The sequence below is a fragment of the Centropristis striata genome, chromosome 8, assembly GCF_030273125.1.
Source record: "Centropristis striata isolate RG_2023a ecotype Rhode Island chromosome 8, C.striata_1.0, whole genome shotgun sequence".
Taxonomy (NCBI): Eukaryota; Metazoa; Chordata; class Actinopteri; order Perciformes; family Serranidae; genus Centropristis; species Centropristis striata.
Window position 1 is genome coordinate 38,392,051 of NC_081524.1, and position 16,132 is coordinate 38,408,182.

General features: G+C 36.1%; 2 protein-coding genes across 3 annotated transcripts in view; one reads left to right on the top strand and one right to left on the bottom strand.

The window, feature by feature from the left end:
• LOC131975753 (trypsin-3) overlaps positions 1–16,132 on the top strand; it is a 641,927-nt gene that overhangs the window by 242,953 nt on the left and 382,842 nt on the right. The gene's annotated exons all lie outside the window — the stretch shown is intronic.
• The window catches only part of ptprub (protein tyrosine phosphatase receptor type Ub), a 297,634-nt gene that overhangs the window by 44,344 nt on the left and 237,158 nt on the right, over positions 1–16,132 (bottom strand). For both annotated transcript variants that reach the window (XM_059338459.1, XM_059338458.1), the window contains exons 15-17: positions 14,282–14,305; positions 13,057–13,211; positions 10,290–10,477 (exon numbers count right to left, since the gene is read on the bottom strand). In XM_059338459.1, the coding sequence (XP_059194442.1) occupies positions 10,290–10,477; positions 13,057–13,211; positions 14,282–14,305 (367 nt within the window). The remainder of the gene's footprint in view (positions 1–10,289; positions 10,478–13,056; positions 13,212–14,281; positions 14,306–16,132) is intronic.

The following is a 16,132-nucleotide window of genomic DNA, read 5'->3' on the forward strand; positions in this document are numbered from 1 at the left end:
TCTCTCTCTCTCTCTCTCTCTCTCTCTCTCTCTCCTGGGGTCTGTCTCTCTTTCTCTGAATCCCTTGTTCTCTACCTCTCTTCATCACTTCTCTCCCACCATTCCTCCCTCGCTTATATTTTTGACACTAGACCTCTGAGCTTTGTTTGTTTCTCTGCGCTTCTGTTCAGCCCGCCACAGAGGAGAGAGAAGCAGGAAAACGCAGGAATAAAAAACAGAGAGAGAGAGAGAGTGACAGTATTCTGAAGGGGAGTGAAGGGGAACAACACAGAGCCGTGGCAGATTGATTAGAAGCCCTTATTGGCAGGGATCAGTGGGGTGGGTTGGTTAAGAGGATCATATAAAATGAGTAAAATGAGAAGAAAGAAGAAAATCATGACACAGCCAAGCGAAAGTCCCGAACCTTTGACAATTTTACACCTTTTTATTTTTATTCTAACATCTTGATGTGCTATCTTCATGCATTATTTCTTAGATCAGTAGTTCTCAACCTTTTTGAGTCGCGACCCCCAATTTAACATGCATGTTGTCCGCGACCCCCGCTCACTGAACAGAATCTGACATGCACAGTTCAGATCACCCAAAAAAGAAACAAAATGACCTAAAAAAGGAAACAAACTGACCAAAAAAAAGACACAAATTGACCACAAAATGACCAAAAAAGACACAAAATGACAAAAAAAGACACAAAATGACCCAAAAAAAGAAACAAAATTACAAAAAGACACAAAATGAATAAAAAAAGACACAACATTACCAAAAAAAGAAAGAAAATGACCAAAAAAAAAATCACAAATTGACCACAAAATGATCAAAAAAAGACACAAATTGACCACAAAGTGATCAAAAAAAGACACAAAATGACCAAAAAACACACAAAATGACCCAAAAAAAGAAACAAAATTACAAAAAGACACAAAATTAATAAAAAAAGACACAAAATTACCAAAAAAAGACACAAATTGACCAAAAAAAAACACATTAAGTGACCAAAAAGACTAAAACACATTAACACATGAACACTTTAACACAGTGGAGACAGAGCTGACTTCCAAAATGATTTGGCGACCCCCAGAAATCATCTCGCGACCCCGATTGGGGTCCCGACCCCAAGGTTGAGAATAGCTGTCTTAGATAACAAGGCACCGGTGGACATGCTGTCCTCAAAAACCTTTTCAGGATCACTCAAAATAACATTTCGACCTGTAATTTTTTTTTCTTCCAAAAACGGTGATGAGATTCATAATCTGAACACATCCAGTCAAAATCCAATCAGAGATGTCTGGGATCCCAAACAATTGGGACACTGAGTGCCAAAAAACATAATAAACAAGCCTGAATACTACTACTAAAAAGGTAGCATGAGGTAGCAGTTGTTTTGTAGAATAAGCAGCTCCTGGTGTAACTAAACTTTGAATCAATGAGTCCATCATCCTTGCTAACCTCAGCCTCAGGGTACGAAGTGGTATAATGAAAGTTTTGAGCTCTCCAGCAAAGCTCTGCTGTTGTTTTCTCGTAAGTTTCTGCTCTGGGAATATGACTGTTGTGACAGTAGCTGCCACACATACAAGCCTCCTTTACAACTCACTGTAAATTCTTGATCAATGTTGCAACACAACATGGGTATTCTTCTGGGAAATAAAAGCCTATACCTGCAAGGGGACTGTAATATGATACTCCTCATCATTTTCCTTTATAATAGAGAGAGACACTCTATCAAAACATATACTCTAGCAAAGAGAGAGGAAAAAAAACAAAGAGGTGTGTATTGATTTTTTGAGTGGAGTGTGTTTTGCCCGTGAGGGACAGTTTAATGAGTCTACAAGCAGAGGTCCAGAGGGGAAAACTATGAACCAGAGACAAAAGATGTTTTCTCTTTTCATGAATGCCATGGGCTGAGGGTGACAGGGATGGACTTCTCCCCGGGGTGTGATCTCAACTCAGCCACAATAGTTCCACTGGGGAGAAGTATTCAGAGATCTGGGCACGTCATGTGCCCTGAGACAGCCTCTGCTGCAATGTTCTGCCAGAGAAACGTGTCTGTACTTATGGTTCAATTCAGGACTTAAACCCCCAAGATGCATTGGTGGAAAATAAAGATACTAACAAAGCCGTGATCCGCCAAGAAAACTCAAGTGATTTACAACAAAAACAGTAGCAGTGGAAGCAGATTCCGGAGCATTTCTGAGAAGTTCTTGGGCGATGACCTGGTTCATTATATTGTGTCGAAATTAATGATTATTCTTTTCTCTACACTGTAAAAAATAATCTGTTAAATTTACGGTAAAATACCGGCAGCTGTGGTTGCCAGAATTTCACCGTAAAAATTACAGTGAGTGGGTTTTCTACTGTAAATTTACATGTAAATATCAGCAAAAACTGTAATTTAGACTGAGTAGTCCCTTTATTTAAAGGTAATTGTGTCCTTGAGACAATATGGTATTTCTCCATTCATTTTACATGATTTTTAAAAATATTTTTACAGTAAAACTGTGTGTTTTTCAAAAGTTTTGTTCTATTCTGTGATTTACAGTAATTAAAAGTGTCTATTATGGTTATATGCATTTTTTTTATTTTAGGCCGTATTTCTCATGCAATTTGACAGCATTTTACTGTAATTTCTACAAACACTTTTTACAGTGTAGAAATTCAGAGCAAGGAAGACTAGCTGACTGGAAATCTGATTTGGACATTTTAAGGTTTGAGGAGTCTAAAAATCAGCAGCATCATTACGGGGACCTTGGCCCTGTGAGGACTCCTGACCACATCAAGGGCCAGATGCTTCAAACTCTATTGCTTTTATAAACGCCTGAATAAATCTTAATCATTGTGGAACTGCATGTAAACAAGCCTTATTTTCACACCCACAGTTCGCTATTAATAGTTGTATAAACGCCCTGAAACACTTTCTGTGCCCCTTCACCACTCATCATCATACCTGTCAATGGGAAGTACGGCAAAGAAGTACAATTTTACTCCACGGTTCTCCAATTAGTCCTCACAATCGGCTGTGGCTGAAGTGATTTGCAGCATCTACACCACTAATTCATCACATGGTAAATTGTGGTAAAATCATTGTTATTTCATTCATAGCGCTCACGTTGGTGCTGACTTTATGATTTATACTGATGTTTACAGAAAAGAAACAGAGACAAGACAATAAACAGATAGCTATAGATTGGTGTAGAAAAGTAATTCCCAACCAAGGGAAAGATGATAGAGCAGCTCAACTCATTTGAAAAAAGGAAGAGTGCATGAAAACGAGTTGGTGTTTAAACAGGTAGCTAAAGGTAACAAAGAAATGCTAAAAAAATTAAAAAGTTTAAAATAATGACTTAACTTAAATGATTATCTAAAAGAGCTGACTAAACTGTTTAAACAGCAGCTAATTGTTAGCTAAAAGTAAAGGGTAAACAGTTGAAATAGGTAGTTAAAAGTAACAAATAAACGGTTGAAATAGCAGCTAATTATCATCTAAAAGTAACAAATAAACAGTTGAAATAGTTAGCTAAAAGTAACGAATAAAGGGTTGAAATAGTCAACTAAAAGTAGAGAATAAACAGTTGAAATATCAGCTAATTATTATCTAAAAATAACAAATAAACAGTTAAAATAGTTAGCTAAAAGTAACAAATAAACAGTTGAAATAGCAGCTAATTATTATCTAAAAGTAACAAATAAACAGTTGAAATATCAGCTAATTATCATCTAAAAGTAACGAATAAAGGGTTGAAATAGTTAGCTAAAAGTAACAAATAAACAGTTGAAATAGCAGCTAATTATTATCTAAAAGTAAAGAATAAACAGTGGAAATAGTTATAGCGCTCACGTTGGTGCTGACTTTACAAAGTTCTTTACAAAACAATAATTAACAGTGAAATTATGGCTCAAATGTCAATAAAAATAATGATGAAGTTCATGACTTTAATTGAAATTAAGTTTGTAAATGTGCCTTTAATTTATCTTGACAGAACGAAGTGCAGCCTCTAAATAATAATATCACAGTAAATGAAATGTTTTGTTCATGAGGTTACATCTCTCACCATACACTTCTTCTTCAGCCTCATCTAACCTGCAGCTATCTGAGCTAAAATAGCTAAATTTTACTACAAGGTTCTCCCATTAGTCCTTACGATCGGCTGTGGCTGAAGTGATTTGCAGCATCTACACCACTAATTCATCACATGGTAAATTGTGGTAAAATCATCGTTATTTCATTCATAGCGCTCACGTTGGTGCTGACTTTACAAATTTCTTTACAAAACAATAATTAACAGCGAAGTTATGGCTCACATGTCAAGTGCAGCCTCTAAAAAATTATATCACAGTAAATGAAATGTTTTGTTCATGTTTTGTTCACCATACACTTCTTCTTCATCTTCACCTAACCTGCAGCTATCTGAGCTAAAATAGCACGAAGAAAAATTCTCACCGCACTTTGTTCCTTTATAAATACCAGTTTACGTGTGGGGAAAAAGTGTACGCGTGATTTATGCATCTGGCCCCTGGTACGTCCCTCTGAAACACATTTAGTGGTCCCCAAGGTTAAGAGAATTGTCCTTTGCATCACAGTCTGATGGTTACCTTTGCAAATTATAGTATTTACGTCAAATACTAACATTGCTGGTGGGAGGAGGTTATTTGGAGGTGGCAGAGCTCTTTTCTCACGTTTCTCCCTCTGTACCCTTTCATCTTTCTTCCCTTCCCACTCAAACCCTCCAGACTTTCTTTTTTCTGTCTTAGCTACCCAACAATCTGTTAGCAGTGGACAGGGGACCCACAAGCCAGAGCTCCACCAGAGAAGTTTAACCTCATCAGGCCTCCCTGGTGACAGAGGTCTTCTTTGGGCCCAAATGAGGATGATTTATTCATACGCGCAGCAACAGTGTGTGATCCAGATGCCTTCTTCACCCCACTAATTAATTTCAGTGGGTGGTGAGCAGGCGCATGGATGATGTCAGAGGAGGATTGATGGCCTCCCACAACACTTTCACAAAAGCTATTCCAGCTAACATGGCTTCTCTATGATACACTGCAAAAAAAGAAAAGTTGGGTGAACTCAAAATTTCAAGGCAACAAACTTCTAAGTTGGACAATTAAACTAAATATTTTAAGTTTTGTTTTTGAGTTTGCTCAACTCTGAATTCAGATTTTTGAATTTATAATTTTACATTGTAATAATTTTTAATCCTTACTTCTGCTAACTTCTGCAATGTGCTGAATTGGCACGATTGTAACGCCGCTATGAAATGTCAGCTAATGTTGCGACCACAATTTTGAGTTAGCATTGATACGCTAATGGCTACTCTTGTCGCTGTAACAAGCAGCGCAGCTAGCATCAGTTAGCCGCTAGCATCAGTTAGCCGCTAGCTTTCGCTAATGACCGAATTTCACAACAAAGAAATAAGAGTTAGCAGAACTGTTGTCCCTTGTTGTGAACCCCAACTTAAAGATATAAGTAACAACAACTCACAAACTTGTTTTTGAGCAGACAACTGGCTTCCTTTGTTGTGCTAACTAAATGTCAATAATTTATATTTCCAAGTTTTACCAACTTAAATCACTGTTTCAGACAAAAAATACAAGTTGGCTTTTTTTGCAGTGTATGATAGAAGTTATCCACAACATGTAGTAATTGCACATGATCCTTCTTACCACTAACAGCCAATAAAGATATTCCCTTTTTAAGTATTAGACCAGGGGTATTCAACCTGAGGCTCCGGAGCCAAATGTGGCTCTTCAGGCCACTCTTTTTTTATTTTCATTGGTGTAGGCCCAAAGCTATTTGTATTCTTCAATTGTAAAAATGTATAGCTTTTAAACATTATTATTATATTATATTATGTATATTTTTAAAAGTTTTCACATTTTAGTCAACTAAATTGTGTATTATAGCTTACAAAAGTCTACGGCCCGGCACCTTAACCTCTAAATTTTGCCAACTTCAAGTGAAGTTTTGAGTTTTCCATTTCGATTCCAAATTTGCACTTGCGTCCTGGCTGTATTCTGACAAAATAATATTAATAAATGCTCATTATGACCTATTAGTAATGTTGTTAGGCTAATTTAGACTTAGTAGGCTATTTCATACTCATTGCTAGGCTCAAAATACGGTTTGTGGCTCTGTCCCAACATGTTTTCTCTCTTTTTGGGCAACAATGGCTCTTTTGTTAGTAAAGGTTGCCGACCCCTGCATTAGACTCACAACATGGAGGATCTGGATGAGCCATGGTGGTCTGCAACCCTTTGGTTGAGTCTTGACATGTTCACAGCAGTAAACCAAGAGGTGAGAGGAGAAGACATACAGTATATATGTCAGAATCCAATCTGCACCTCTACCAAGCCATCACAAGTCACGATTGGACTATGTTCCTGTATATTTTTTCTGTGGCCTCACTCCAAATACGTTTTCTTGGATCAATCATTCACAGAGCAAGTTCCCACAAGATATTTCAATCACATGAGGACATAATCTCACTGTTTCTTGTATTTGAGCCTTGACATGAGTCTCTTCCACTCACTAGTGTACCTACACTACCGGTCAAAAGTTTTAGAACACCCCAATTTTTCCATTTTTTTATTGAAATTCAAGCAGTTCAAGTCCAATGAACAGCTTGAAAGGGTACGAAGGTAAGTGGTGAACTGCCAGAGGTAAATAAAAAAAGGTAAGCTTAACCAAAACTGAAAAATAATGTACATTTCAGAATTATACAAGTAGGCCTTTTTCAGGGAACAAGAAATGGGTTAACAACTTAACTCTATGGAGTCTTGGGCTATTTTGTCCATTTCTGAATTATTTTCATGTCTTTGTTAGTCATTTTGTGTCTTTTTTTGTCATTTTGTGTCTTTTTTTGGTCATTTTGTGTCTTTTTTTAGTCCTTTAGTCCAACATAAAATGTGATTTTGAATCTTTTTTTAACTTTCAAAACACTATCATGCTCAATAAAGAATTTTAAATGTTGCAAATGTGCATTAATTTCAGAGTACACTGAGACACTAAACTGCATCATTTTCAAATAAATTCTGGAAAAGTTGGTGTGTTCTAAAACTTTTGACCAGTAGTGTATATAGGATCAAACACTCCCTTCTAGGACTTCCTGCAGCACAGAGGGTTTGTCTATAAGGTTTAGTAGTTCCTCAATATAGTCCTTCCGTCTCCTAACTATGTTGCCAATTAGGGTCAACCACTCCTGCTGTTGAGGAAACCTGGGAACTGACCTGCCTTCCTCCCTGGAGCACCAAGTACTGCTGCAAAATCTCTTTCTCTGGCTTCCAAAAACCTCATCAAGAACAGTGCTTTCTCTTCTCTCAGTACTACACTGTAAAAAATAATCTGTTCAATTTACGGTAAAATACCGGCAGCTGTGGTTGCCAGAATTTCACCGTAAAAATTACAGTGAGTTGGTTTTCTACTGTAAATTAAAATGTAAATATCAGCAAAAACTGTAATTTAGACTGAGTAGTCCCTTTATTTAAAGGTAATTGTGTCCTTGAGACAATATGGTATTTCTCCATTCATTTTACATGATTTTTTAAAATATTTTTACAGTAAAACTGTGTGTTTTTCAAAAGTTTTGTTCTATTCTGTGATTTACAGTAATTAAAAGTGTCTATTATGGTGATATGCAATTTTTTATTTTAGGCCGTATTTCTCATGCAACTTGACAGCATTTTACTGTAATTTCTACAAACACTTTTTACAGTGTGGTTACCAGAACTTCACAGAAAAAAATACAGTGAGTGGATTTTCTATTCTCAATTTAAATGTAAATATCAGATACATATCAAAACTGTCATTTAGGCTGAATAATCCTGAATAAAGGGTAATTGTGTCATTCATTCCCACATCATGGTATTTCTCCATAAATTTTGCATGAAAATGTTATATTTTTACAGCGAAACTGTGTGTTTCTTCAAGTTTATGACAGAAAAAAAATATGGTATTTCTCCATTCATTTTACATGATTTTTAAAAATATTTTTACAGTAAAACTGTGTGTTTTTCAAAAGTTTTGTTCTATTCTGTGATTTACAGTAATTAAAAGTGTCTATTATGGTGATATGCAATTTTTTATTTTAGGCCGTATTTCTCATGCAATTTGACAGCATTTTACTGTAATTTCTACAAACACTTTTCACAGTGCTACTCCTGCAGCCTTTTTACCTCGCCAGTTTTCTCTCTTGTGTTAGGAGTGAACAGGTTAACCAGGCATGGAAGTACATCAGTGTAGTCGCTGTAGCAGACCTTGTGGTGAGGAGGGAGCTAACCCACAAAGCACAGTTTTGTCTTTTGTCTTTGCTACAACCTCCCCTATGGCAACAAGCTGTGAGCAGGAAATGAAAGAATAGCAACATGGATACAAAAGGCTAAAACATGTTTTTGTTCTACATGGTGGCCTGCCTCGGGAGGGTGAGATGCTCAACAAACCCGGGGGACCTTGTGCCGCTGCTCTTCAACACTCAGAGGAAATCTCCTGGCAACTGGTGAATAAGACTCTATGTCACAGTTTTGCAGGTATAATGGCATATTGCATTGAGGGGAGACCTCAATATAGACATGGTATAGTGGTGATACCTTTCAGCTGCTATGAAAGCACCTTCAGAATGGCAGAAGGACCTTCCTGCTGTGACCTTAACCCCTGTAAGCTGCTCTAAAACGTTTGAATTGGATGGATGAAGTGCTTTTAGTTTAATAAATTATTTATGAGTTAGATAAGTCAGATGTGAACAAGGATTCATATGCAACAACCAGCTGTTTCAATAGAGATGCTAACCTTGGGCATCAGTGAGAAAAGCAGGTTGAGCTGCTTTATGTGTAAATGCATTTTTTTTTCTTTTTGTGTCTGCAACAGTTTCAGCATGACATTTGCATCTTGGCAGATACTTCATAGAAGACTATAGAAAACACTCATCACAGGAAGAGGAACACACCATGCAGGAAACATTTCTCTTCCCATGGGAACTCAGATGCCATAACATCTTTGCCTGATATTAAACAGAACTGTCAACTCGTTACACTCTGTATACATCTTTAGTCTGACATCGTCTCCACCTCAACTGGTTTCTCGTTGGGGGGGATTCGACTTTCCCTAACCAATCTTCCTGAATCTAACGCCATTTTAACTGGATACTGATGCGTAGCACCATGCTGGTTTTGTTGATGTTTAAGAGTGGTGCAGAGTGAACTATCAGTGTCTTTTTTATGTATATATATATATATATATATATATATATGCAAAATACCAACTGGAACATTTAAAAGTGATATTGATTGAATATTTATGTTGGCCTTAAAAAATGACACAAATAATGCTTAATTTAACCTTAAAAGTTGGTATTTTGCATATTTATATATATATATAAAGACACTGAGCCTCCACTATATTCTTGCTCTGACCCTAGACTATAGATCCAGAAACTTAATTTCCTCATCTTTGATTGCCTACTTACAAAAAAACTAGGGGACAATGGTCCAACGACCAACGGCCGCCATTTTGATATGCAAATTAGAAGGTCAAGAACAAAAAATTTTGCTTGGGAACTATTTTTTTGGGATTCAGCACCCTTGAAATAAGTAAAGTAGGCCAGTTCCTGACTTGTACCCATAAATGCTCCTCACTTTCACTTTTTGGACAATTCCGTCTAGACTAATATATTTGTTGGATGGAAATTCTGCCCACAATTTAATTGAGTTCATCCAATGAGTTATTTTTTTGAGTGTAGTTATCTCTCTGGCTGTATGTTGGGAATGCACGGACCAATTACACTCATGTTGTTAAAATTACAGTGAAGGTTATTTACATCCACAGTGTGAATACAGACACTGATCATTAGACACTGATGCACCACTTGATTTCATTTTGTCAGGCTGTCCACACTCAAAAAAATGATTCAAGCCCTTCTTAGATGTGACATATTAATGTATTGTTTGTCCAATGAAAATATATAAATTAAAATCAAATCAAAAGTAGTTTAAGAAGAGTTTTCAAATTCTATGTTTTTAGGTTGAACGAACACAATTTCTTTATTTTAGCTCTCCAATTTAAATACAATACATACATGTTTTTAATTTGAGTTTGACCAAATGTAAAAAAAAAAGTGAGCTACATTAACTCAAATACATTATATTGCATCGATGTACTTGTTTTGAGCTTGGGCTACATATATTTGTTGGATGGAAATTCTGCCCACAATTGAATTGAGTTCATCCAATGAGTTATTTTTTTGAGTGCATGCTGTCCAACGCTGTGTAAGAGAGGGGTGTATTTTACTGTAATGGAGCCCCCTCACCTCATACTCCTGTTTAAAGCCGTAGCCCTCGGCAGTCTTCATCTGGTTGATGTGCTGGAGGAGGTCAGCCACTCGGACGGCGGGGTGGAGCTGGCCCGTGTGGTAGGGCGAGCCTTTACGTCCACACTGGTGCCTCGGGGAGCCTCCCAGCAGGCTGCTGGCCTCGTTCACTGAACTACGAGCATCACCTGCACCAGAAACATTAGCAAGTTCAGCACGACTCCAGCTGAAAAATTCATGTAGGAGGCAGGTTACGATATAAAACTTTAAATGAGTTTTGTTGGTTTGGGATGACACGCGCTGGTGTTACCATCACAACGTGGCACTCTGCATGTTGATACTGACACATACAGTATACTATATGTTACAGGTGTGTCAGAACAAAGATACGGTGGCCCTGAAGTGCAAATCACAACAACAAATCAGAAAACACAACAACAAATCAAAAAACACAACAAGTCAAAAAACTCAAAAACAAAACAGAAAACACAACAGCAAATCAAAAAACACAACGGCAAATCAAAAAACACAACAACAAATCAAAAAACACAACAAATCAAAAAACACAATAACAAAACAGAAAACACAACAACAAAACAGAAAACACAACAACAAATCAAAAAACAACAACAAATCAAAAAACAACGGCAAATCAAAAAACACAACAACAAATTAAAAAAAAACCACAATAACAAAACAGAAAACACAACAACAAATTAAAAAACACAACAACAAAACAAAAAACACAACAGCAAATAAAAAAACACAACAACAAAACACAAAAACAAAACAGAAAACAACAACAAATCAAAAAACAACGGCAAATCAAAAAACACAACAACAAATAAAAAACCCCCACAGTAACAAAACAGAAAACACAACAACAAATTAAAAAACACAACAACAAAACAGAAAACACAACAACAAATTAAAAAACACATCAACAAAACAGAAAACACAACTGCTGTTGGTTTTTTTATTTTTTGTTGTGTTTTTTGATTTATCGTGTTTTTTGATTTTTCGTTGTTTTTTGATTTTTCGTTGTATTTTTTGATTTTTCGTTGTGTTTTTTGATTTGTTGTTGTGTTTTTTGATTTGTTGTTGTGTTAAGTAATTTTTTGTGGTGTTAAGTAATTTTTTGTTGTGTTTTAAGTTTTGTTGTTGTGTTTCTTGATTTGTTGTTGTGTTTTCTGATTTGTTGTTGTGTTTCTTGATTTGTTGTTGTGTTTTCTGATTTGTTGTTGTGTTTCTTGATTTGTTGTTGTGTTTTCTGATTTGCCGTTATGATCTGCACGAAGAAAGATGTCTCCATCATACGTCTCCTGTAGTCGTGACAGCAGCTCTGTCTGGGTGAAGATCTGCTCTAACTTTAGAGTAAACACATCTGTCGTTTCTTCTCTGTGAGGCTGACAGTATTAGAAAGGAGAATAAAAGGAAAAGTACTGATATGCATCACCCCTCATTTATTTCCATCTATTCAAATGTACCTCCTCTTGTGCCATTCTCTCGTTTTTTTTGCCAATCTTGTGGGATGTTTTTTTTTCTTTGTGTGTGTGTGTGTGTATCAGCTGCAGGGTGAGCAGCACCAAAGAACATTTTTCACACAGGATGATAACTATCTTCAGGAATGATTCAGACATTTATGGAGTGAAAAGATAGAAAGAAAGAAAGAAAGAAAGAAAGAAAGAAAGATAGAAAGAAAGATAGAAAGAAAGAAAGAAAGAAAGATAGAAAGAAAGAAAGATAGAAAGAAAGAAAAATAGCAAGAAAGAAAGATAGAAAGATAGAAAAAAAGAAAGAAAGAAAGATAGATAGAAAGAAAGAAAGAAAGAAAGATAGAAAGGAAGATAGAGAGAAAGAAAGAAAGAAAGAAAGAAAGAAAGAAAAATAGCAAGATAGAAAGATAGAAAGAAATAAAGAAAGATAGAAAGAAAGAAAGAAAGAAAGATAGAAAGAAAGATAGATAGGAAGATAGAGAGAAAGAAAGAAAGAAAAATAGCAAGATAGAAAGATAGAAAGAAAGAAAGAAAGAAAGAAAGAAAGAAAGAAAGAAAGATAGAAAGAAAGATAGAAAGGAAGATAGAGAGAAAGAAAGAAAGAAAGAAAGAAAGAAAGAAAGAAAAATAGCAAGATAGAAAGATAGAAAGAAAGAAAGAAAGAAAGAAAGAAAGATAGAAAGAAATAAAAAAGATAGAAAGATAGAAAGAAAGAAAGAAAGATAGAAAGATAGAAAGAAAGAAAAATAGCAAGATAGAAAGAAAGAAAGAAAGAAAGAAAAATAGCAAGATAGAAAGATAGAAAGAAAGAAAGAAAGAAAGAAAGAAAGAAAGATAGAAGGAAAGAAAGATAGAAAGAAAGAAAGACAGAAAGAAAGAAAAAAAGAAAGAAAGAAAGATAGAAAGAGATAGATTTTTTTAAGAAAAAAATAATAAGTTCAATTCATAAAAAAACCCAAACAAACTCACGTTTTCACATAAATTGTGGGAGGTTTTTTTCTTTGTGTGTGTGTGTGTGTGTGTGTGTGTGTGTGTGTGTGTGTGTGTATCAGCTGCAGGGTGAGCAGCACCAAAGAACATTTTTCACACAGGATGATAACTATCTTCAGGAATGATTCAGACATTTATGGAGTGAAAGAGTGACGGTCAACAAGATCACAAAGTGAGGGATGATGTATGTCAGATGTGAGACTGCATTGTGTAGCTGTGAAGTGGCAGGTTTGTGTAGCTGTGGTGAAGCGGCAGGTTTGTGTAGCTGTGGTTGTTCTTACTGCGCGTGCCGCAGGTGTGAGCGTCCATGAAGGAGAGCGCCATGCGCTCGTCCTCCTGCAGCGTGCTCTGGTCGGTGAAGCTGCGCTCCATGGAGCCCATGTGGCTCTTCTCCTGCCGGTAGGTGATGGGCGTCTTATTCATGTTCACTGGTTTCCTGTTAAAGAAGACGAAGGAAGACAGGAGAGGTTGTAATGGATAGATTATAGATGGATAGATAGAGGAAAAGAGAGGGACAAAGGGAAATGTTTTGTTAAGTAAGGAATAATATTTTGTGGTAAAGATTTAGAGAAACAAAGAGGAAAAAATGTGTTACAGTGAATAAAGTAGAACAGCGTATAAGAAGGAAGAAAGGAAGAAAGAAAGAAAGAAAGAAAGAAAGAAAGAAAGAAAGAAAGGAGGGAAGGAAGGAAGAAAGGAAGGAAGAAAGAAAGAAAGATAGAAAGAAAGAAAGAAAGACAGAAGGAAGGAAGGAAGAAAGAAAGATAGAAAGATAGATAGAAAGAAAGAAAGAAAGAAAGGAGGGAAGGAAGGAAGGAAGGAAGAAAGAAAGAAAGAAAGATAGAAAGATAGAAAGAAAGATAGATAGAAAGATAGAAAGAAAGAAAGAAAGAAAGAAAGAAAGAAAGAAAGAAAGATAGAAAGAAAGAAAGATAGAAAGAAAGACAGATAGAAAGAAATACAGATAGAAAGAAAGAAAGATAGATAGAAAGATAGATAGAAAGAAAGAAAGAAAGAAAGATAGAAAGATAAAAAGAAAGATAGAAAGATAAAAAGAAAGAAAGAAAGACAGAAAGAAAGAAAGAAAGAAAGAAAGAAAGATTTTTTAAGAAAAAAATAATAAGTTCAATTCATAAAAAAACCCAAACAAACTCACAACGTTTTCACATGATTCTTGTCATTCATCTCAGAGGATTTCTGAGTTAGTCGTCACAAATTTATAACTTGATAATCACAGAGAATATTCTTGATTTTCTTCTCATAAATTTGTGAGTTGCATTTCTGAAATTCTGACTTCTTCTTCTCTCCGTATATTACCTCACTTCACCCCGGCTCTGTGATTTATTTATCTGTGCCTACAATGGCCTGTAATGCTCCGTCGAAAGTGGAGAAATAGAAATGTTTTATTGTTTTCCCTCTATAGCTGATGATTGACAGCCAGAGCACAAGCATGTATATATGATGAATCACAAAACGATGGGAAAGCAAAGAGGTGGAGTCACTTACGGATAGTAAGAGTAGTAGTCCCTTCTGGCAAGAGTGCAGGAGAAGGAGGAAAAAAAACCAAGAGAAAGATGTAAGATGAAAGCAATGTCAGCTGAGGGCAGAATGCATTGATTACAGTGAAAATGAGATCTATCCTTTTAGTCTAGACGGATTTCAGAATAAAGGCCTTCTATAAGAAGTGAGGAGAATTTTTGGGTACAAGTCGGAAACCGGCCTACCTTACATATCTCAAGGGTGCTGAGTCCAAAAAAAATGGTTCCCAAGCGAAAATTTGAGTTTTTGACCTTCTAATTTGTATCAAATGGCCACCAAATTGCCCATCTTGCTCAGTCATTGGACCATTTTCTCCTACACTGTAAAAAATAATCTGTTAAATTTACAGTAAAATACCGGCAGCTGTGGTTGCCAGAATTTCACCGTAAAAATTACAGTGAGTGGGTTTTCTACTGTAAATTTAAATGTAAATATCAGCAAAAACTGTAATTTAGACTGAGTAGTCCCTTTATTTAAAGGTAATTGTGTCCTTGAGACAATATGGTATTTCTCCATTCATTTTACATGATTTTTAAAAATATTTTTATAGTAAAACTGTGTGTTTTTCAAAAGTTTTGTTCTATTCTGTGATTTACAGTAATTAAAAGTGTCTATTATGGTGATATGCAATTTTTTATTTTAGGCCGTATTTCTCATGCAATTTGACAGCATTTTACTGTAATTTCTACAAACACTTTTTACAGTGTAGCTTTTTGTAAGTAGACAATCAAGATGAGGAAATTAAGTTTCTGGATCTATAGTCTAGGGTCAGAGCAAGGATATAATGGAGGCTCAGTGTCTTTTTTATGCATATATATATATATATATAAATACCGACTGGAACATTTAAAAGTGATATTGATTGAATATTTATGTCGGTCTTAAAAAATGACACAAATAATGCTTAATTTCACCTTAAAAGTTGGTATTTTGCACATATATATGCATAAAAAAGACACTGAGCCTCCGCTATATTCTTGCTCTGACCCTAGACTATAGATCCAGAAACTTAATTTCCTCATCTTTGATTGGCTACTTACAAAAAACTTGGGGAAAATGGTCCAATGACTGAGCAAGATGGGCAATTTGGCCATTTTGATATGCAAATGAGAGTCAAAAACTCAAAATTTCGCTTGGGAACCATTGTTTTTGGATGCAGCACCCTTGAAATAAGTAAAGTAGGCCGGTTCCTGACTTGTACCCATAAATGCTCCTCACTTTCACGTTTTGGACAATTCCGTCTAGACTATTTGGTGAACTCAGCGGTGCAGGCGGCCAAATGACACATGCAAACGTATCAAGCAGGTGCTGACAGACCAAAACCACAGCAAGGCAGAAAAACTTGCTTCTATCGAATACATCTCAGTGTTACACTTCAAGGACCAGGCCACGTGGCTTCCTGTCACAGCAAATTTAGCAATCAATTCTCTCAGAGCGAACGTCATGATGGATTAGAAGAGGAACCTGGGCTAATGTGCAGAGTAGTGGTGACTTTCAGAATTATTCAATATTAGCCCGGACGCTGTGTCAGCCATTTAAAAATAATTGCTGAAGCCCTGAGTAACTTCCCATTTGGTGCGGCAGGTTCTTTAGATTTCACTTCATCTTATTTTAGTAAGGCAGGTTAAGCCTTATTGATACTTAAACTCCTGCTTGCCTGCTGCTGCTGCTATATACATGCAGAGCCAGAGGTGTAGATGATCTACTGTAGACCGGTGGGATCATTGGCTAATAATCTCTAAAAGCACACCTTTTCCCTCCCAATTACCATCTCATTTAAGGGTCAGGCCTCTGCTTGGTGTGCGTAATTAAGTGGCT